This window comes from Gavia stellata, chromosome 1 (genome assembly GCF_030936135.1).
Source record: "Gavia stellata isolate bGavSte3 chromosome 1, bGavSte3.hap2, whole genome shotgun sequence".
Classification (NCBI taxonomy): domain Eukaryota; kingdom Metazoa; phylum Chordata; class Aves; order Gaviiformes; family Gaviidae; genus Gavia; species Gavia stellata.
The window spans coordinates 18,052,348-18,074,990 of NC_082594.1; the positions used below are offsets into that span (position 1 = coordinate 18,052,348).

The 22,643-nt window shown below is 45.3% G+C and overlaps 1 protein-coding gene across 1 annotated transcript; it reads right to left on the reverse strand.

Moving 5' to 3' along the window:
* Positions 1-20,681: 20,681 nt before the first annotated feature.
* On the reverse strand, positions 20,682-21,066 carry SLN (sarcolipin). The gene has a single exon (XM_059825832.1). The coding sequence runs from the start codon at positions 20,997-20,999 to the stop codon at positions 20,904-20,906; it is 96 nt and encodes a 31-aa protein (XP_059681815.1). The 5' UTR covers positions 21,000-21,066; the 3' UTR covers positions 20,682-20,903.
* Positions 21,067-22,643: the final 1,577 nt, after the last annotated feature.

The following is a 22,643-nucleotide window of genomic DNA, read 5'->3' on the forward strand; positions in this document are numbered from 1 at the left end:
TGCTCTGCACTGGAGTTCATGGAGTTGGGGGGGAGGAAGGCATGAAGGTCTGTGCTACCTTCTTACTGGTGTGATCCTCTCAGTTGTTTCGCCTTGTCTCAAGGTGTCAACTTCAAATAAAATCAGAAAATATCGTCTGGCTCTGTGTCAGATTGTGTCACTCTAATCTAGCTGCTTTGGGTGATTGTTTTTCCTGTCTTGCAGGGAGATGGATTTAGTGAAGCTAAGTGTGAAATTCTTCCTCCTGTGGAGTCCCTGTGTGCTGGTGCCTACAGATCTTATCGTCCTGCCCACTTGTGCTTCAGCTTTGGCCTGTGACATCCTTGCTCTCAAAATCTTTGTCAAACCTGGGGCAGAGAATGTCCCTGGTGACTGCCAAACTGGCTGTGCACTGCTGAGGGAGGATATCTGTCTGGCACTGCCTTCCCTTCTCCCCAGGAATGGCCTCTTACCACCATGCAAACCTAAACTTTTCTTTAAAAAATTAGAATTTATACTATCACCGGTACATCTCCAAACTGACCTGTGAAGAACTGGATGTTGCTTTCCCTAGGGAGGAGAAAATTAAAGAAACAGCAAAAAAAGAAAGGTATAAAAAGTTGTTTCAAGAAAGTAGAATCCTTATTTATACTCACCACAGGGTGCAGTTTTTGGTTTAATTAAGAGTAGAGAAGATTTAGGTTGGATATTTTGAAAAACCTTCCACAGCCTCGTGGTTGCTGCACTTCACCTGACACCTCCTGCCCCAGAGGCTCCCGTGAAGCTAGACGGGTGCCTGCTCCTGGGAAAACATCATCCCTGGCCCTGTCCGGCTCAGGCAGCAAGTGCTGCCTGCCCAGCCTGTAAAGCTCTTTGGCACCTTTCTTTTTTAACAGGTATTTTTCTCAGGCAAATAATTTACATTGGCAGCATGATACAAGCCAGGTGTTTTTAACAGGCACAGCCATGTTGCAAGTCTAAGCTGCTAACTTACTTTATAAAATACAAGATAGCACACTGATGCTATACAGAATATGTCTTGCTTTGGGCAGGCAGATGAAAATATGATTGATGAAACATGATATTGACAGGTTGTATGTGATTTAAAATGCAGAAATATTTACCTTGATCTGCTTAAAGCCAGAAAAGTGGGCCATGTAGTGTTGTGGTTCTTTAATTCTGTTTGTAAAATTGTACAAGGGTGGCCAGTATTTCTCTCTGTTACAGATTCAGCCACTTCCCATAGCATAGCACATCCTTACCCTGGCTGATGTAAATTTAAATTGTTGCCAGGGCTCTTTCAACAACGTAGGTGGGTACTGATTTGTCTTCAGTAACCTCGGTGCTCCGCCAGCATCTGTGGAGCTGGGGCTGTGAGCACCGGCAGGATCTGTGCCTGGGGATTTGATTACAGCCGGGAGGAGAGCGAGCACTGCTCTGGCTTCCTGTCACTTTTTGGCTTGTAGCTTTTTTCTTCGTTTGGGGAAGGGAGAATTATTTTTGCTGAGGTTCTTACTGGCTCTTTTAGAATGTACTTTTTCAAATGCTGGTGTTGGTGGTATTTCTATGTACTATTTTTAGAAGCAAACGAAGTCCATCTTATCTCTGCAGTTTGTCTTGGAGAACTGTATCTCCTGGTTGTTTCCTGGAGCAGCACTGAAGCTGCACTGGAAAATTTCCTGTCATGTAGAGTGTAAAGGATATTAATCCATTGTCCTCATTAATGGAAGAGCAATCTATAAAAGCACCTGTACCCGCTGTATGGTCTGTGCTGTCTGGCAATGGTTTAGTGGTGCTGGCTGAAGCAATTTGCTGCAAGCGGAGAGTTTTCAGCATGTTCCCAGTTGACAGAAGTGCTGTTAGGTGGAGCGGGATATATGTGAACAGAGTGCTGATGTTCGGGTTAATGAACCCAGATCTGCTGCTACTGACCCAAGGAATCACCGGCAGCATCATGCACAGGTTGGTTTCCTTTAAGCAGTTGGTATCAACATTTCTTTATTAATCCTGCCCTTCACGGACTGTGCTTTAACATTTCGTTTGCTAACCTGTCCATTTTTGTCATACTGTGACCTGAGGTTTTTGGCCCTCCTACAGGGGGACCAGCACTGCAGGGTTGGCCACTGCAGGGTCTTGCAGATTGGAGTCATTCCTGTATGAGCTCTAGAGGAAACCTCAATCCACAGCTCTGCTGCTTGGATGGATCAGACTGAGATAGGAATCAGTTACAGCCTGATACAGTAACTGTGTGCAATTCTATGACTGTTAAGTTCATGTGTTTGGCAAGTACTGTTGGGAAGTAGGGGAACTCTGTTGTATTGGGTTTACATGGCAAGGTTTTGGTAGCAGGGAGGCTTCTGTGAGAAGCTGCTAGAAGCTTCCCCCGTGTCTGATAGAGCCAATGCCATCCGGCTCCAAGATGGACCCGCTGCGGCCAAGGCCGAGCCCATCAGCAAAGGTGATAGCGCCTCTGGGATAACATATTTAAGAAGGGGAAAAAAGCCCACGCAACAGCAGCCAGAGAAGAAAGGAGAATATGTGAGAGAAACAACCCTGCAGACGCCAAGGTCAGTGAAGAAGGAGGGGGAGGAGGTGCTCCAGGCACCAGAGCAGAGATTCCCCTGCAGCCCCTGGTGAAGACCATGGTGAGGCAGGCTGTGCCCCTGCAGCCCATGGAGGTCCACGGTGGAGCAGATATCCACCTGCAGCCCATGGAGGACCCCACACCGGAGCAGGCGGATGCCTGAAAAAGGCCGTAACCCCGTGGAAAGCTTGCGCTGGAGCAGGTTCCCGGCAGGACCTGTGGCCCCGTGGAGAGAGGATCCCACACTGGAACAGGTTTGCTGGCAGGACTTGTGACCCCGTAGGGGTCCCACGCTGGAGCAGTCCCTTCCTGAAGGACTGCACCTGTGGAAAGGACCCATGCTGGAGCAGTTCGTGAAGAACTGTAGCCATGGGATGGACCCACGTTGGAGAAGTTTGTGGAAAACTGTCTCCTGTGGGAGGAACCCTACACTGGAACAGGGAAAGAGTGTGAGGAGGAAGGAGCGGCAGAAACAACGTGTGATGAATTGACTGCAACACCCATTCCCCATCACCCTGTGCCTCTTGCGGGGAGGAGGTAGAGGAAAATTGGGAGTGAAGCTGAGCCCGGAAAGAAGGGAGGGGTGGAGGGAAGGTGTTTTTAAGATTTGGTTTTATTTCTCATTATCCTACTCTGATTTTGATTGGTAATAAATGAACCAAATTTCCCCAAGTCGAGTCTGTTTTGCCCGTGATGGTAATTGGTGAGTGATCTCCCTGTCCTTATCTTGACCCGCGAGCCTTTTGTTCTCTTTTCTCTCCCCTGTCCAGCTGAGGAGGGGGAGCGATAGAGCAGCTTTGGTGGGCACCTGGTGTCCAGCCAGGGTCAACCCACCACATCTGTATATACTGTTGGGAAATATAGGAACACTGTATATACTTCCCTCTCTCCTCCAGTTAGCTCTTGACAAGCTTGACATTGTCAACATATGACCATTTTGGAATCATAGAAAGACTTCTCCATAAATGACTCTCATAATCTCTGATTTTCAGAGAACTATTCTACTTTGAATCTTACTAACCACCCTGATTTTCACCTCTCACTCCTCACTTGGAATGTGGTCCAATGTGAGCTGGAATTTTGCACTAATGAATCCTCCAGCCTCCAAGCTCTCCTCTGGACACTTACATCTGCAGCATGGTGCAGCTAAAAATCATATGAATTATTAAAACAGATGTTTTGCAGAAAACAATCCTGAAACAGATAAGAAAATGAATTATTCATTGTTTTCCTTAGTTTGAGGCAGTGCAGGTTTTCTGTAAGACTTGCCAAAGATTAGACAGGAGTCTTCCTACAAGATCATGTAGGAATATAGCAGGACTGGCTTTGTGCTTTCCCCTGTGAGCAGCACACATAGAAATCAGGTCATTACTTATTCTAGTAAAGGAAACTGTTGTTCTCTTTATAGAACTATAATTAGAAAAAGAGATTTAGCTCTAAAACCTCCAAGCAAGAACTGGGTACAGCAGCTTAGATCAAAATGAACTATGGGGAAGGGCAGAGGGTTTGTTACTTGTGTTGCTGTGCTCCTACACCTGGGCTCCACTGTACTGAAGGACTATGAAAACATGTAACTAACAGTGGCGTATTCCCCAAAGTGCTTTGGGCCTGAAACAAGGGAGGTGAGCAAGACAAGGGAGCATAGGGGTTGACACCTATCAGCACAGCTGGCAGCTCAGCAAAGCAGAGCAGCACAAGAGGACCTGGAGAAAGCGACACGAGGAAGCTTGTTGTGTGTTTATGGGCAGTTTTTCCCAATTGCAAGGGCAACCAAAGAAGAGACATGGAGATGTGAAAAACCTAACCATAGGACACCAGGGCATGGCACTGTGACATACTAGAAATGAGGACAGACATATTTCTGGTGGATACAGGATGGCTGAGAAGGTCCTTGAAAGAAAAACATAGTCCGAAGTGAGAGAGTGCGTGTTGAAGGGGGGATTCATGGAGATGCTGGTGTGATAAACATGGGGCTGGTGCAGTTGGCACAGAGAGCTTGGCAAGGGCTGTGTGCCAAGGTCCTGAATGGGTGTGAGCATGACAACACTGCATGGTCCAGGGCCTAAGAAGATAAGGACAACTTTGGGGCAAACTTTACTTCTGGGGATGGATGAGAAAGGCTGTGCTTCTCAAGAGATGCCAGTCAGGAAATATCAAGATGTAGACATAGCCTAGATATAAAGCCCTAGAGAGGGATTAGGGACAAAAGTAGAGCCCTTGGTCTTGGTTCAGAGACAAGATGGGAGTGTTCTCCATAGCTGGAAAGAGCTTTGTAGGCACATCAGGCTTAAGGGGGGACAGTTGTTAGGAAATGGTGAACAACTTGGGACTGTAATATGGACATCAGGATAAAAGTCTGGAGCAGAGAGAGCTCTGTGACTCATCGACAGGGCAAGAAATGTCAAGATTGTGCTTGCAAACAAGATTATTCAAGGAGAAAATGTTGAGGCAGGAATTAAAAATAGACCAATGGCAGAACCCTGTGGAGAGCCCCATGGATAGAAAGAATCCTTCACAGGACTTGTGACAGTAATGATCAGAAAGGTGGGAAGCGGGAGAGGACAGTCTCAGAAACTAAGGGGAGACCAAATTTGAGAAAACTGCCATGGTCATCTGTGTCAAAGGCATTTGACAGCTGAGTGCTCTATCTTTTCTCTAATGATGTGCTCTGTTCTGAGCAGATTCCTTTTAATTCATCCAGCAAAGCACTCGTGCAGTGCCCATCTTGCCACAGGCCAATCAGCAGTGCATACACGAGCAAAAACAGTACCAAAATCCTCAAAAGCAGTAAATCAGCTCAGCCCCTTAGCTTTTGTCACCTGCCCTTGTCAAACCAAGGCATCCTTCTGGCAGGACTCATTAGGCAAGCATTACCCAAGCACATGAGCCCTCTTTGCCTGCTCAAAGGCAGGCATGAGTTTTGCTGAGTTGCAGACTGACTCCTGCAAACTACTCGATCTTTTTGAGTCGACTCCGGCCTAGCTGATGGGAATCGCATGTGTTCTGCACCTCATGACACAGACCTTTCAGGTTGATCCAGCCTATGAAACCTGCCTGCTCACCCCCTTGAAGCTGTCCCTGCTTGATGTGCTGGATGGGGGGAATGCCCAAGGGGCAGGATGCAGAAGACATGAGGATGCAGTTTGCTGCCTCTCTTTGATAGGGGTATTTGTGATGCTGATTTGGCTCTGGGTGGTTTCACATGTTCCTTTAAGCTGTTGTGACTAAGCCATCATCTGCCTCTTCACTTTCTCCCAGTTTTCCATTCACATTGGTTGGTTGGTTTGAATTTAAGCCAACTGACATACACTTTGCCTCGAGTTTCCATGTCTCTGTCCCCACTGCCCCTTCAGCTTCTCTCCCTTTCACCCTTTGTTGCACACATTTGACAAAGAACCATTTTGCAGAGGATGTGGGTGTCACCTCTCAGTAGCTCTGCGGTCAAAAAAGAGCAGAAAAAGAACCGTGGGAGCAGAGGTCTGAGCAGGCACCAGCTGACCTGGTGAGCCCCCTCCTCCCATCCTGCGCTGGCCCAGCTTGCAGGGGTAAGAGGGTTGCTCTGAGCTTGGCCACCTCAAGGCTGCTGCCTCCAGCTGCTTTGCCCCATTCATGAGGGCTGTGGGAATGGGGCATGAGCATGTGGCTGGATGGGGAACACAGAGTTTCTCTAGCTCAGCTGCTGATTTAGTGCATGGGGTTGTTCTGCCCATAAAGCATCCTCAGACTCCCACCAGGCTCCCTCCAGGGAGAATAAGCTGCTTCTGCCTCACAGAATAGAATTCATTTTATTTTTTTGTCCATGTCTGAAACAGGCCTCAGTTAGTGGAAGTCGTGCCTGTCTGTTGTGAAGCTGTGCAAATTTACACCAGCTTCAAGTCTGGCCAGAAGAGATGAATCTAGCAACAGCAAAGAATAGGGGACCCTGAGCCCCAGCAAGGAGTTATAATCCCAGGTCAGTGCTCTCCTTTCATTTGCTGGATAAAAAGGCAGGTCTGAGGGAGATGTGAACATCCACCCAAGGGTACTGAGGGAGCTGGCGGAGGAGCTTGCCAAGCCACTCTCCATCATTTATCAACAGTCCTGGTTAATGGGGGAGGTCCTGGACGACTGGAGGATCGCCAATGTGATGCCCATCTACAAGAAGGGACGGAAGGAGGATCCAGGGAACTACAGGCCTGTCAGCCTGACCTCGGTGCCAGGGAAGATTATGGAGAGGTTCATCTTGAGGGCGCTCACAGGGCATGTGCAGGAGAACCAAGGGATCAGGCCCAGCCAGCATGGGTTCATGAAAGGCAGGTCCTGCTTGACCAACCTGATCTCCTTCTATGACCAGGTGACCCACCGAGTGGATGAGGGAAAGGTTGTCGATGTTGTCTACCTGGACTTTAGTAAAGCCTTTGACACTGTTCCCCACAGTATTCTCCTGGAGAAGCTGGCGACTCGTGGCTTAGACAGGTGCACTCTGCTGGGTAAAAAACTATCTGGACAGCTGAGCCCAGAGAGTTGTGGTGAATAGAGTCAAATCCAGTTGGCGGCCTGTCACAAGTGGTGGTCCCCGGGGCTCAGTTTTGGGGCTGGTCTTGTTTAATATATTTATCGATGATCTGGATGAGAGGATTGAGTGCTCCCTCAGCAAGTTTGCAGATGACACCAAGTTGGGTGGGAGTGTTGATCTGCTCGAGGGAAGGAAGGCTCTGCAGAGCGATCTGGACAGGCTGGATTGATGGGCCGAGGTCAATTGTATGTGGTTCAACAAGGCCAAGTGCCGAGTCCTGCACTTTGGCCACAACAACTCCATGCAACGCTACAGGCTTGGGGAAGAGTGGCTGGAAAGCTGCCCAGATTGACAGCCAGCTGAATGTGAGGCAGCAGTGTGCCCAGGTGGCCAAGAAGGCCAACGGCATCCTGGTCTGTATCAGAAACACTGTGGCCAGCAGGACTAGGGAGGTGATTGTGCCCCTGTACTCAACGCTGGTGAGGCTGCACCTCAAATACCGTGTTCAGTTTTGGGCCCCTCACTACAAGAAGGACATTGAGGTGCTGGAGCGTGTCCAGAGAAGGGCGACGAAGCTGGTGAGGGGTCTGGAGCACAAGTCTGATGAGGAGCGGCTGAGGGAACTGGGGTTGTTCAGTGTGGAGAAGAGGAGGCTGAGGGGAGACCTTATCGCTCTCTACAACTACCTGAAAGGAGGTTGTAGAGAGATGGGTGTTGGTCTCTTCTCCCAGGTGACGAGTGATAGGACAAGAGGAAATGGCCTCAAGTTGCGCCAGGGGAGGTTTAGACTGGATATTAGGAAAAATTTCTTTGCTGAGAGAGTAGTGAAACACTGGAATAGGCTGCCCAGGGAAGTGGTGGTGTCAACATCCCTGGAGGTGTTCAAGGAACGTGTGGACGTGGCATTGTGGGACATGGTTTAATGGGCATGGTGGTGTTGGGTTGATGGTTGGACTTGATGATCTTACAGGTCTTTTCCAACCTTAGTGATTCTGTGATTCTGTGACCTATCTACTGAGTGGGTCAGAAAGTCTTCCCTGGGCAGTGGTATGAGTGCTCTTGTATTAAAAGCTTGACTAAGCATTCATATCCTGGGAGACGATTTGAAAAGCCAGTCAGTGGCTGTTTTATCATGTAGAAATAAAAGTGGTTTTGAGCACTAAGCTCATTTCTGATTCCAGTAGAGATCCAAAAGTTACAGAGAGGTTGTGCAGTGCATTTGGGAACCTGTAACAGTTCAAGTCATTTTAGAGATGTCTGAACTGTAAGTCATAGAGAAAGATGGTGGCACTTTAGTGTTTTATTCTATATTCTTAATTTGCACCTATAAATGCAAATTAGACATCACTGTCTAGCAACAGTATCTTTTGTGATCTTCTTAAATTTATTATGAATGTCTATAGTCACTGCCTATGAGTCTCATACATAATGGTAATTAACTTCTATGCCACAGTTCGATTCCATTACTTTTAGGCACAGCAATGACAGCTCCTAGACATTTGAATGATGGGAGTTAGAGAATCTCTTCCTCCCAGAGAGGGAATTGCCTGTGGGGTAGAGCATTGTGGAAGAAAGTGCAGTCTATGCCATTTTGGATTAGGTCATCTGTGATGCTACTGAAAGTGTCATTAATAATATAACCCTAATATCAAATGCCTAAACTTCAGAGAGGGAGATAAGCACGTAACAAAAATGTTTATAAGACCATGTACCTATCTAGAAAAAGGTGAGTCTGAAATACCCACAGGCAGTTGGGAACTGCAGAGTGATTCTTTGCCTTGCATAGACAGTGGGACTTCTACATCTGTCTTGTATTCTGTCAGGACTTAATTCCAAGATACCTCAGCCCACTGTTCTTAGGATCAAAGCAGTTGTAATACATTTATTTCCTTCATATTCAATTACCTGTAACAATTACTGCAATGGGAAAAAAATGCTGTATTCTGGAGAAAGCATTTTTTTCTTAGCAAGCCCACATAAAATCAATGTATCTCAACAAGCTGCTGTTGTATGACTGATACCCAATAGCCATGTTCCAGACAGGACAAGTAACACTTTGCACATCAGAAGGACTTCAGTTTCACAAAATCCCAATAGAGAGACAAATAACACCTACTTATCGTATTTGGGAGAAATGAGATGCAATGAAAAATAAGTTAGGTTTTAATTATGATAGTGCATGAGAGAGGCCTGAATTCCCAAGCTCTCCTTCCTTATTTCAGCCATGAGAAAGCCTTCTCCAAAAAAAAACAAGTAGGATTCCCTTTGAGAATGAAATATCTTGTTGTGGCTGTTAACAGCCACTTCTCTGACATGGCTGAAGTTTGTGTTACTCAATACACACGCCAAGCATGGAAGAAACTGTCTTGTCTTGTTTAAAACTGTCACATCATCATTCTGCAACACTTGAAAGCTGATCATTAAATGACTTCAAAATGTAGAAAGTCAGATCCCCCAGACAGAAGGGGCAGCTTCCTCTGGTTAGTGCCTGGTACATTTTTCAGTTTCTAACAGTAATGAGCTAACCATTGTGCCAATGCCTTCTTTGGATTTTGTCTTCTTACCTATTTCTTTCACCTGCGTTTTACCTGCTCAAACCAAAGTCTCATTTCCCTTTCAAAACTTTTCTTCTTGCCAGGCCCCCTTAACCTAGTCTTCACTGTTGGTGTCTGACTGTACAATAAATTTGAGGTCATAAGGGAAAAAAACCACAAAAGACAGCCTCAAAGCCATGAGCACCAATACCTTTAAGAACAGCATCACATTAATTGCCTTCCAGTTGACCCCCCCAGAGTTATAACCAAGGAACCTTCTGGGGTAAAAGCGCGAGCCTTCTGATTTAGTGCAAAAAACCCGGGAGGTTTTGGGCCACTCCCGTTCCCGCCCACGCGGCGGTTTCAGCACCCTGGACAGCTCCGGGCAGGGCCGGGGCACACGGCGCTCGGTGCTGCCGGGTCCACCGGGTCTCTAAGGCAGAAAATAACGCTGTCTGCTCGCTCCCTGATATTCTTGCATCGACCCATGCTGCTAGTTGACTGCTGGAACAATAGTAGTGGGGATGCTTTTTAACCACCCCCAAGAAAACTCTGTTAATCAGATTAGGTTAATTATATAAGTTTCTGCGGGAAATCAGAGTTTTGCGATCATATTGAGGCTGTGCCCCTTCAGGGTTTGGAACTGTGTTAAGACATTTTCACTCAGTCTAGCTGTCAGAGTTCAAGGACCATCTGGATGACGCTCTTAGTCATATGGTTTAGTTTTAGGTAGTCCTGTGAGGAGCAGGGTATTGGATTCAATGATCCTTATGGGTCCCTTTCCAACTTGAGTTATTCTATGATTCTATTCTATGATTCTATGTCGTGTTGCCTGGATAGGAGTCAGCTGTTGTGAATGCCCTCACCTTGGAGAAAGGCTGCCAAGGATCCTGCACCCCAAGGCCTGAGAGAGCCCAAAGAGGCTGAAGCAGCCTGGAGGTAATATTACTCCTGTTGCACTTGTCTGTAGCACTGAGGCAAGCATCTTCCATTCTGGGAAACACTGCTCGAAGTCACATAAATGCTTTCTAAATTCCATCAAGAAAAGTACAGAATGTCTTATTCGCACATTCATTGTTAGATCCCATAAACAAAATGCAGCAACTTTCTATTAGCATTTTTCTCCATTGTGAAATATCCTCCTCTTCATTGAGCTGGGCTGGGGAGTCTGTGACCTCTTAAGCACTGAAAGAAGGGTAGCCTTTGGTATTTGCTTTCATGGAAGCTCCCCAAGAGATAGTATCCTTCTCCAAGCTAGGACAGCTGTTGTAAACTATTTCTGACAGATGTTTGAACCCATTCTTAAAAACCATTGACAGCATCTCCTGATGTTAGTAGCCCCACATAAAAGTGTAGAACTCAACTGTATCCTCTTTTAGTTAGACTAAGAAAACTGCTCTGAAATCTCCTTTGCTGACATTCAAGCCCATTACATTGTGTGCATGGAAAATAGTTTATTGCTTTCTTTGCTGCTATGTTGTATATATTTGAAAGCTGTTATATCTCTTAACAACCTTCTTTTCTCTTGCTTGGCCTGTCCCCCCTCCCAGTGAGGTCCCCAATGCCTGCTGCTGCGGCTGCCACCAGCTGCCTCTGTCCTGCCCTGCTCCATGTCTGGCATGGTGGAATGGGCCCTGGCTGCTGGGCCCTGCCCTGCCACCCCTGGGGAGCCCCCAGTCTCCACAGTACCCTGACAATAGGTAAAATGAGGGGCAATAACTCTTGAGAATACCTTCTCAGTCTTAGCAATCTGTGGGTTAAGCTTCCTATGGAGCCAGCAAGTCTATCCTCATATTTAACAGGTCTTGATGGTTTTTTTCCTTCCACAGATTTGTCTAAACATTTTTAAACATATCTCTCCTGTTTTCTTTCAGAACATCTTGTACTTCAGAGTTTTACAGTTCAATTTTACTCTGTGAAATGCCTTTCTTCATTTTATATGTCCCTATTACGTTTGCTATTTATCTGATGGACTGAGAAAGTGTAAATAGTCAGTGCATATGCCCTTATTTGTTACTACTCATATCCTTTCTTCAGTCACCTTTTTTTTCAAGTTAAAGAGGTCTAGTCTGCTTAATTTCTTCTCAAGCTGAAGTTGTCACAATGGTTTTTATTATTTTATTGCCCCTCTCTGCAATTTTTCCAACACTGACCATGGAGCTAATGTGTTCAGGGAACTCTCTGCAGTGATTCCTAGATCCTTCCTGTGTGCTACTGTCTGCTGTGCTCATTATTTTGTATGCTGAAGTGATTTTTCCCCCTATGTGTCCTACTTCACATTTGTCAACCTTTAGTGTCACCTACCATTTTATCACTTATCATTTGGCACTGAGATAACACTCTACAACTCTTCATCTATGACATTTTTACCACCAGAAAATTTTGCAATCCTCATGCTTTTTCTGGAAATATGTTAAACAATGCAGTCTCTTATGGACTTCCTTTTATTATGCAATTTCACTGTTCACTGCCACCTTCATTCTGTCTTTCAACCAGTTAAAGGGAGAACTTCCCTTTCTATCCCATGACAGTTTAGGGTTTTTTAAATGTATCAATCAGCTCACTTTTACTGACATGTTCACTGACTCTTTCAGAGTTGTAATAGATACCAAAAGCAGGATTTCCCTTTGCAGAAGCCTTGTTGATTTTTTCCACTTACATGCCTTTGAATTCTGTTTGCTTGTCTGTGGTTTGCTTTTTTTTTTCCCAATATGGAAATGAAACTTCCCGGTCTGTCACTCCGCAGCTGTCCTCTGCAGCCCTCTTAAAAACTGATATTGCATCTGCCACCTTCTATTCCGCTGGTACCAGTCTGATGTGAGCAGTAAGTTACACTCCACAGTAACTAGGGAGGCAATTCCATATCGAAGTTCATTTGACTGCTCATGGCTTGGACGGGTGCACTCTTCAGTGGGTAAAAAACGGGCTGGATGGCCGGGCCCAAAAGGTTGTGGTGAATGGATTTAAATCCAGTTGGCAGCCGGTCACAAGTGGTGGTCCCCAGGGCTCAGTACTGGGGCCGGTTTTGTTTAATATCTTTAACAATAATCTGGATGATGGGATCGAGTGCACTCTCAGTAAGTTTGCAGATGACACCAAGTTGGGTGGGTGTGTTGATCTGCTCAAGGGAAGGAAGGCTCTGCAGAGCGATCTGGACAGGCTGGATCGATGGGCCCAGGCCAATTGATGAGGTTCAACAAGGCCAAGTGCCGAGTCCTGCACTTGGGTCATAATAACCCCATGCAACATTACAGGCTTGGGGACGAGTGGCTGGAAAGCTGCCCAGAGGAAAAGGACCTGGGGGTGTTGACTGACAGCCGGCTGAATATGAGGCAGCAGTGTGCCCAGGTGGCCAAGAAGGCCAACGGCATCCTGGCCTGTATCAGAAATGGTGTGGCCAGCAGGAGTAGGGAGGTGATTGTCCCCCTGTACTCAGCACTGGTGAGGCCACACCTCGAATCCTGTGTTCAGTTTTGGGCCCCTCCCTACAGGAAGGACATTGAGGTGCTGGAGTGAAGGGCAACAAAGGTGGTGAGGGGTCTGGAGCAAAAGTCTTATGAGGAGCGGTTGAGAGAGCTGGGGTTGTTTAGCCTGGAGAAGAGGAGGCTGAGGGGAGACTTCATCACTTTCTACAACTACTTGAAAGGAGGTTGCAGAGAGGTGGGTGTTGGTCTCTTCTCCCAAGTGACTAGCGACAGGACAAGAGGAAATGGCCTCAAGTTGCACCAGGGGAGGTTTAGATTGGATATTAGGAAAAACTTCTTCACTGAAAGGGTTGTCAGGCATTGGAATGGGCTGCCCAGGGAGGTGACTGAGTCACTGTCCCTGGAGGTATTTAAAAGACTTGTGGATGAGGTGCATGGGGACATGGTTTAGTGGTGGACTTAGCAGGGTTAGGTTAATGGTTGGACTTGATAATCTTACAGGTCTTTTCCAACCTTAATGATTCTATGATTCTATGATTTTATAATCAGTAATATTGCCAGGAAAAAAAAAAGTATGTTTAACTTTGGTCTTGGCCTGATTCTGGCTAAATAGTCCTTTATTTGTTGAAATTGCTAGGTTTTGTGTTTCCCATCTGAATTGCATTGACTTCCATCATGTTCTTTATCAGAGGACACAGTATGATATTAATTTACACCTCGAAGATGAGCACCATAGCTTTGGGGCTGGCTGTTTATGCAGACAAGCTTTCCCCAAGGCTGTAAGGGAGTTTTCAGCACTTTCTGTGCTCAAGTGAGTACAGCCTCAGCAGAGAAAGAGCCAAAATTCACAACCAAGACTGCAAAGGGAGCGTGACTGTAGTGTGATAGGTAGGAGTTCCCACTTAGTATTTTCACAGGAGGCTTTATTTAGCCTCATTATGACACGGAGTTGACTGTATCTCGTTGAATAGGTTTAGTTTCATCTTTTTGCTGATACACAAGTGAAAATGCAGCTGAAGTACCCGGAGGTATAGTTAAGTATGGAAGTATTATAGACTGAAAAAAAAACACCTAAGGCTTAGTGTTTTCAATGCTTATTAGCTTCTGAGCTCACTTAGTTTTAAACCATTCAGAAAAAAAAATTCCAAAAAAATGGACTAGATTTAAAGTTCTACTGGGATTGTAAAAATAAATTTGTTAAAAAAAAATTAAACCCAGTTAATTGTTATTACTTATTTTGTTCATAGCCCAGTAAGTTTTAGAACCTAGCAATTCAAAGGTATTGTTTAAAGTACAGCCATGGATTTAAAGTGTGAACCTTAGTGTTTCCAAATCATATGTTCATTAAAGTGTCAGTTAATATAGTTTAATAAATATAGGATGTAAGATTTCTTATGGTGAAATTCTTCTATTCAAAACTGGGTTCGAGTGAAAGATCTAAAACTACTGGCGTATCGCTTCCAGGTGATGCTGAAACAGACTTTTACGGAGAGCAGGTCAGAACTGGGGAAACGCAAAGGCGCTGATCCTTGTGGCCCAGCTCCACTGAAGTCCACTGGGGAAATGGCTCACAGCATGCAGAAGATCTTTCCTAACCCGGTTGAAAGGCTCAGGTTAATCCTATTGAAACTGGCAGTCACCAGTGAAACTAGACTGCAGGTATTAAAAAAATTATGTCCTTGCTTTCAGATATGCCAACAGGTATCTGTGGACAAGAAGCTGAACAGCAAAATAGTTGAATACTGCAGGGAAAAGAGGTACACACAAAATCTATTCTAGATTATTTATTGCTCAGCTTGTTCCATGGTTTTGATTAAGGAATTGGGTCACTCCCGCTACTTGTTTTGGAGGATGCATCTAGGCCAGGCTGTCACAGTAATGTGCAAGACCAAAGTTACACCAAGTGCATGTAGAAATGTGCAGATTTCTATGAGCACAAGGTAGGATCTTCCCCATGAGCCCTTCTCCCAAAGCACATCTCTACAAGGGATTAAGTCCCTCCTAAGAAACTATCAGACACCTGGGTCACTGTGAATATCCTGACCCCATCGATTCGATCTTCAGATCACCTGAGCCACACTCATTCCAGGCCTTCATACACATGGGCAGGGACAGCAACACAGAGGAAACATGAACAGGGCATGACATTGTTGTGGTAGACCATGTACTACTCTGGCCATAAGGCCGAGAGATAAAAGCCACTGCCTACCTCCCAAGAGGGGAGAGGTGAAACACGAGGAAAACAGTCATTTGGAAGAGAGGCACAGCTCTGGCTGCTCTTCTGGGTACAGGAAGAGGCATGTATGCAAAGCACATCCATGCCCCATATAAACACTCTTCTGAACCCTGCCATACAAGCTGTAGTATAAGGAAGCATAGATCTACATTCAGCTAACAACTGCTGCCAAAACCAAATTATTACTCTTCTCCCTCATCCACCCACTACAGCGAAGAATTGGCAAGTACAAGTGCGATACAGCACACACACACCAGCACAAACTGACCATCTCCATTCATTTTGCATGAATTTATGCTTCTTTACACTCCCTCACAGCTCAGCCCAGTGTGAGTAGAGATTAGCATTAGCTGATAAGCATAATGGAGCCTGCTTGAAAATGCTGTCATCTCTCTTTAGAAGCTGACAGCTGAACTGTTAAGCTAAGAGGTCAGAGTTGATTGGCTTGAGCACCAGCTGTATATGGCCCTGGGAAACATGCCAAAGGCTTTTCCAGCTCAGACCTGCGAGACGCTAATCTGTGGGTAAACTCTATGCACAAGGGGCAAACCAGCTCAGCTGTGTAGGTGAAGAATGATTTAGGAGCCCCCACAATGGCATCCCAAGGTGTCAGCAGCTGTCAGTCTTCTTGATCTCACCTAGCTCACTGCACCACCAAAATATAGATAATTATTGTGCAAAGTTCTTCTTGAATTGCAAGGGCGTCTATCGCCTTTGGGACAATTCCAAATGCAGTTGTATAAATAGAACTGTGCTGGACTTGCTAAGTAGCAAGGAAGTTATTTATGCTTCACATTTTCTTGGTTTGGTCCACAGAAAACTTATATGCATACACAGGAATGCTGTCATGATAAGGCTGAGAACCTTGGTTTTTACCTTTCCTTCTTCTTCTATGTCATCTACTGAGCGCGCACACACACCACACACACACAGAGCTTACAGAGTGTGCAATTTTTTCCGCAGAAAACTGAACTTGGAATGAATCGTTACAAACTAAAAGAAATGGTTTGTAATCAACCCACTTAGAAATGCAGCACATGTGGTTCCTCGGTGTCAGTCACCTTTTTTTCCATTCTCATATCTCTCCCATTGCATGGCAGTTTCCTACCCTGTGACTTGGAGGTGACACATCATGAGAGTGGTTGGTTATGTCACACAACCTGCCTGATCTGGAACCTGGGCAATAAAGGAGAGAGGGGGCACAAGCCACACAGTCTACAGCAGCCATGACACCATTCAAAAGGCAGCAGGTTTTCAAACATGGTGTTTGCCTTTTTGACAAATTTTAGTTTTCCTTGACAAAAACACTCTTCTTGGAAGAAATACAGAAACCAGTTTTGACTGAAAACATTTCTGATTGATAAAAGCATTTTGGTAAACCCCACTGAACATTTTTCTAATGTTTAGCCAAAGTTTCAAATCTTAGTGCCTAAAATTTGGTTTCTAGGTTGGTATCCAGACACATAAACTAGTGGTCTGATTTTTCCCAAAAGCATGTTGAACATCCTGTGTCTCTAGTTTCTGTTGAGTGAAGTGCTGAGTGCTTAGCAATTCTGAATTACCAGGCCTAGAGCCAAACTTTTGAAATCTGAACATCTAAAATTAGGTAGCTACAGTCTGATCCAAAGCCCAGTAAAGTGAACAGAAAGGCCACTGGTGAACTTCTGGTTCTGAGCGAGGCTAATTCATCTATACTTAGATGCCAGAATGAAAATTTCCTTGTTCAGGTCAGGTCAAAGTCATGAGCAACCACCATTTTACTTGTCGTTGGCTGTTCCTGAGGTGCTACACAGAGCGCCTTTAACAAAGTAGGTGTGATGGGAGAGGAAACAGCGTAAGTATTTATATACCTGGGCATTCCTCTCCATGAGCAGGTACTGTGCTGCATTCATGTCCTGTGCATACTATGTGTAAAACTTACAGCAGGTCAAATGTTGATATACATACATATATACATATAAAAATGCATATATATATATATAAACAAAAAAGCATGCAGATATAAAAGAGAGCTTGCATAATAAATACTTTTCATGGTACATAACTCATAATGTGTTAGGGACCAAAAAGAAGGGATACACATCTGCAGCTTAAAACATGTATGGGTCAATTAAAATGATGTAAAGTATGTAAAGGTATATATGTAAAGACATAGAACTGAAAGGAGTAGCTGATACACCAGAGTTTTGTCCTGCTCAACATGCTGGAGAAATGAGCCAACAGAAACCTCATGAAGTTCAACAGAGGAAAATGCCAAGTTCTGCCCCTGGGAAGGAATAACACCAGGCACCAGGACAGGCTGGGGCCAAACAGCTGGAAAGCAGCTCTGCAGAGGACCTGGGGCTCATCGCCAACACCAAGCTGACCACGACCCAGCAACGGGCTCTTGCAGCAGAAGCCAAGCAACCTCCTGGGCTGCATCAGGCAGAGCATTGCCAGCAGATCGAAGGAGGTGATCCTTCCCCTCTGCTCAGCACTGGCAAGACACATCTGGAATGTGGTGTCCAGTGCTGGGCTTCCCAGTACAAGAGAGACATAGACTTACTGGAGAGAGTCCAGCAAAGGGCCATGAAGGTGATGAAGGGACTGGAGCATCTGACATAGAAGAAAAGGCTGAGAGAGCTGGGACTGTTCAGCCTGGAAAAGAGAAGAGTCAGGGGTTCTTATCAATGTATGCAAATACCTGATGGGAGGCAATGAAGAAGACAGAGCCAGACTCTTCTCAGTGGTGCCCAGCGACAAGACAAGAGGTGATGGACACAAACTGAAATGCAGGAATTACATTTAAATGTAAGAAAAAGCTTTTTTGATGTGCGGGTGGTCAAGCACTGGTACAGTTTGCCCAGGGAGGCTGGAGAAGTTAGAGCAGCTACTTACTCTAAAGTATAGTTTCAATAAAATTTTTGCCTAAAGTAATTTTACTGATAAACTAAAGACAAATCACTATTAGCTCGGAAGTCCTCTGATGTTCTTGATCTCCCTTACACTGCAAAGTGCTGGAAAACACTGGTAACATAGATGACTGGAGAGCCACCTCTCCTCCAGGGCCTCTTTGGCAAGCAGGAAGATAAATTTGAGGTAAGCAGGAGAGAGTTTGAGACTTAAGGGTCACACCAAACATCTACATTAAGGTCCCTGAAACTGGGAAACCTTGTCTATATACGCGTATTTGGCTGATGCTCTTTGACACTAATGTGCCTATGCACCTGCACAGTGCTGACTCTTCAGGGCATCTGGCACCAACAGTTGAATTGCCTTTTTCTTCAGTTTTAGGCAAATGACTGAGGCAAATAACTTATCTCATTCAAAATCTGCTTAAAATTTATAAAAGCCTGAAAAGAGAACCTCTTAGACTGGCATTCTTACTTCTAGCAACTTGTCTGCGATGCTTTACCTTAATCATATTGTCAAAGTTAGACGCATGTCTAGTCTCAAAAGATCGATGGCTAAAAGTTGTGGATGGCCCAAACTCTCCAGAACATTTTCTCTTCCTATCTGAAGATTGCTAGGATCACCTCGAGCTGTTGCTGAACCACTTCTAGTTCAGACTGTGAAGCCCACACCTCTATTTTTTCCATTGCTAGCCTAAGACGAGCCCGAACAAGTCAATTTGCTCATGACGTTGCTCTCCCTGGGCAACGGCCGTGTGCTCTGGGACTGGCAGAAAAGCCTCGGCCCTGCCAGGTGGGACCGGCGCACAGCGGTGAGGTCCCCTGTGCAAGCTGTGATGCACGAGAGACTCTGAAAATCTATTTTTAAGCCACAGGGAAGGTCTTATAATGCTGGATGAAGACACCGTGTTCAGCTGGGGTAGGGAATCACAGCCGGTGAAAGATGAGAATCTTTCATACTGAATTATCAAGTATTCACTGTATTTAAAAATAGATTTTTCCATGTCCTTCTCCAGCCGCTGCTGCGTGTCTCAGCCAAGCTTATGAACACAAACTGACCGTGTAAATTAGTGAAAATATAGCAGCATCTGGTGCAGGGTGGGCTGCAAGGAAAGGCTGCAAAAGTCTGTTTCAAAGTCTTGGTTTTCTCGCAGAAAAAATTGCCATCCCTGTAAATGCTGGAAGGAGGTTTGCTCAGTTGCAGCCAAGAGTAAGGAAGAGGCGAATTTTGATCATTGCACTGGAGTGGGGATTTCTTGACTGGGAGGATGAGTGGCACCAGCTGCAGCGGGGGTGGCTCCAAACCCGGACGGACAGCACAAGTGACACAGGGCAACGGGTCATTTACTGGGAGTCTTTAAGCAACACACACACTTAACAAGTGGTGCTGCCACAATGTTTGCTGCCTTTCCTTAAAGCCCAGGCCCGAGTCCCAGCTGTCACGGCCAGCACCGCCCCGCCCAACCCTACCAGAGACCTGCCTTGGGTAGCTCAGCACAGCCCTGCGACGTTGCCTGCTCCTTGCAGGCTCCTGGAGGGGAAGGAGGCCTGTATCAGCGGCGTGGCACACATCTAACTGCCTTCCTACAGAAAGCTGTATTTTGTAGAAGACACTGATCCGCTGAAGCCATGAAAATAACAGATGGGGAATGCCTAGGAGGAGTTTAATTACTGATTTCACAAACCCAGGGACCCTGGGCTTTTCAAGCTGGCTCAAGATTTTTTAGCAGGCGACGACACCATCACAGCAACCCAGACACACTCACACCTCGTCCCGCCGAGTCTGAGCAGGGCCGTGCGTGGCGCCTGGCATGCCGCAGCGGACCCTGAGGGACTGCCGCTCCCGGCAAGGCTCGCAGCAGGGCTGCGGCGCCAGCGGGCGCCTACGCCTGCGACTGACCCAGGCTCATCCCTCCAGGCACTGCTCCAAGCATAGCTTGGCCAAAAATAGGATCCTGGGAATCCCTGCCTGAAATCCAGCTTCAGAAAATGCAATTATTGACAATGCCTCGGTGGGACAGAGGTTCTCTTTGAAGTCCGCGTCCACAGGCACCAACGGTGTAAGTCACTCTGGACAGAAAAACGACCTGAACAACTCATTCATTTGGCTACACATCTGTTAAGCTGCAGGATTTCCACTCTACAGCATTTTTTTTTTTTAAATACGAATAAAAATGCAGGTGGGAGGAACAAGCAAACCACCAGACTCACATGGCGCACTGTACCGCAGTTATCGGCAGGTCCTTCAGTGAACAGCGGTCAGGCTGGGAGAGGGACAAGAAATGCTACAAAAAATGGGTTTACATGTTCTTTATTTAAGTGAAACGAGCAAGCGAAAGTAGAGCTTTCACATTCCTTTCTGCTAAGCGAGTTTGTGCCTTTTACACTGGTTAATTCAGGCTGTTACATTGCATACTGCAGTTTTATACCCTCAAGAACTGATCACTGATGCCAAACAAGCCGGCATGACGGGCAGGGGGTTACAGCATTCACAGTAACTACCAGAGGAGACAGCCATGTCGAACAGTTCCTAAGGATCTTGCATTTTACATTTTACAGCTGGATCACTGCAGAATAAAATAATTACACCATCACAGGGCCATCACAGACGTTAGCATGGGCAAGAGATATGAGAGAGTAAAAAAAAATTGACGACATCTTCAATTGACTGAAAGCTAATCACAGCAGTGTGCTGTGGGTGTTACTTATGTCTGCAGAGACACACACTTAAATCACCTCCCAGAGTTTCTGATTGTCTTTTACTCCTGATAAGACTTCACAAGGAGCCACATGAGCAATACAGTAATCAGGACAATCATGAAGTTGAGGAAAAGTTCTTGTGTGGATCGCTCCATTTTTCGGGAGTAATCAGGGGATAGCAGAGGTCAACAGGTAGAGCAAGGGGAAAACTTCAGTGACTTGTCTGGGAGCGTCCTTGGGCTCAACCTTCAGGTCACGGGCTCTTTTAAGGAAAAAGAAAAATATGTGAAGAACAGATGCGCAAAGGTGGTGGGTTCAGCAGAGCTATTTATATTGGTGTAAATAAATGTTGTTTCAGTGGCTAGAAGTTAGTAAGCATTGGGAACGCTAAAAAGTAAAAGCTATCTCTGGCAGCTTATCACCTTCTTTGATTTCCAACATTTGACAAGGAGCGTTCTCAGTGTCACCCCAAAATACACCACGCAGGAGTGAGCAGTCCTTGGAAATTAGCGCTGCTTTGTACAAGAAGTTTCAAATAAATAATGTCTAAGCCCCCTTTATTACTTTCAACAGATATACACTGTAAATATACTACTGGTTAGACTTCTTTAAATTCTTATATTTGTTTGCATAGTTTAATTTTTTAAATAAACTAGGACCAAACTATTCTCTTATAAAGAAAGATTAATAAATCTGAATTATCTATGTTACCACTAAAAGTAAAAGGAGAACCTTAGGTTAGACATTTTCTTTTCTGAAGAACTTCATAAATATTGTGAGTTAATCCTACGGATGACACAACATTTTCTCAAGCACCTTCTGACTTTCCTGCACTTTCAAGCTGCTATAGATCTCTTACTTCAGAAATCCCATTCAAGTTGTATTTGAAAACTTTTCTGTTAGTTATTGTTTTTATTTACATTATCACAGCAAGTTTTGAATTTTATATGTTCTTGGAGTTTATGCAGAGAAATGAGAATAATTTATGATGAATATCATGCACTAATCCCATCAGTATGCCTTATAAATAAAACTAAAAACCTTTAAACAAATGAGACATAAACTCTAGATAAAGAATTTCACCCAAGCAACCAAAATCTTAGCAGAGAAGCCAGACTAGGCTGTAACATCTACGGTGCAAACAAGAGAAGCCCTGGGACCATACCCAAATGAAGACAGAGAGTTTAAATAGAAACTGCTTTAGTTTGCAGATTAAATATTAAAAGCCCAGTGCATGCAGTTAACAAATTCCTACATTCCCAAGTTGTTTTGCCAGCCTCCTATGTCCTTGGACAAGAGAAAATCTGACCTAATAAGTAAGCCAAGTTTTTACCTTGAGGAAGTAAATGGAGCCCAGTGGTTTTGCCTCTGGACTTTGGGTCACTGCAGATATTATTTCCCTCTCAGCTTCTGCCTATCTCCCACTTGGTCTGCATGCCCTGTCCCTGTGTGGGAACTAAAGTAGGCTGAGGGAGGAGAGCAACAAGTGCATTGGCAACCCAGGTGCTGACATCACTCGCAAAATATTTTAAAAGGGCTAAGCTGGGCTGCAGGATTTGGTTAAGACTGTTTATGCAGTGGGCTTTGTGGGCTGATTTGCTCATTTTAGTTCTTCTGACATGGTACTATGCTAAGAGCAGAGCTGTGTGCAGCCTTTGGGACTCAATGGGATTTTACAGAGAACTTGTTGTGGCCTGTTGGTCTCTTCACGCCCGATGTGGGAAAAAGAAAAGGAAAGAAAGAGCCACTTGCAGAAGTCTGTGTGCCGATTTCAGGATCTCTCAAGATCATTTCCAGTG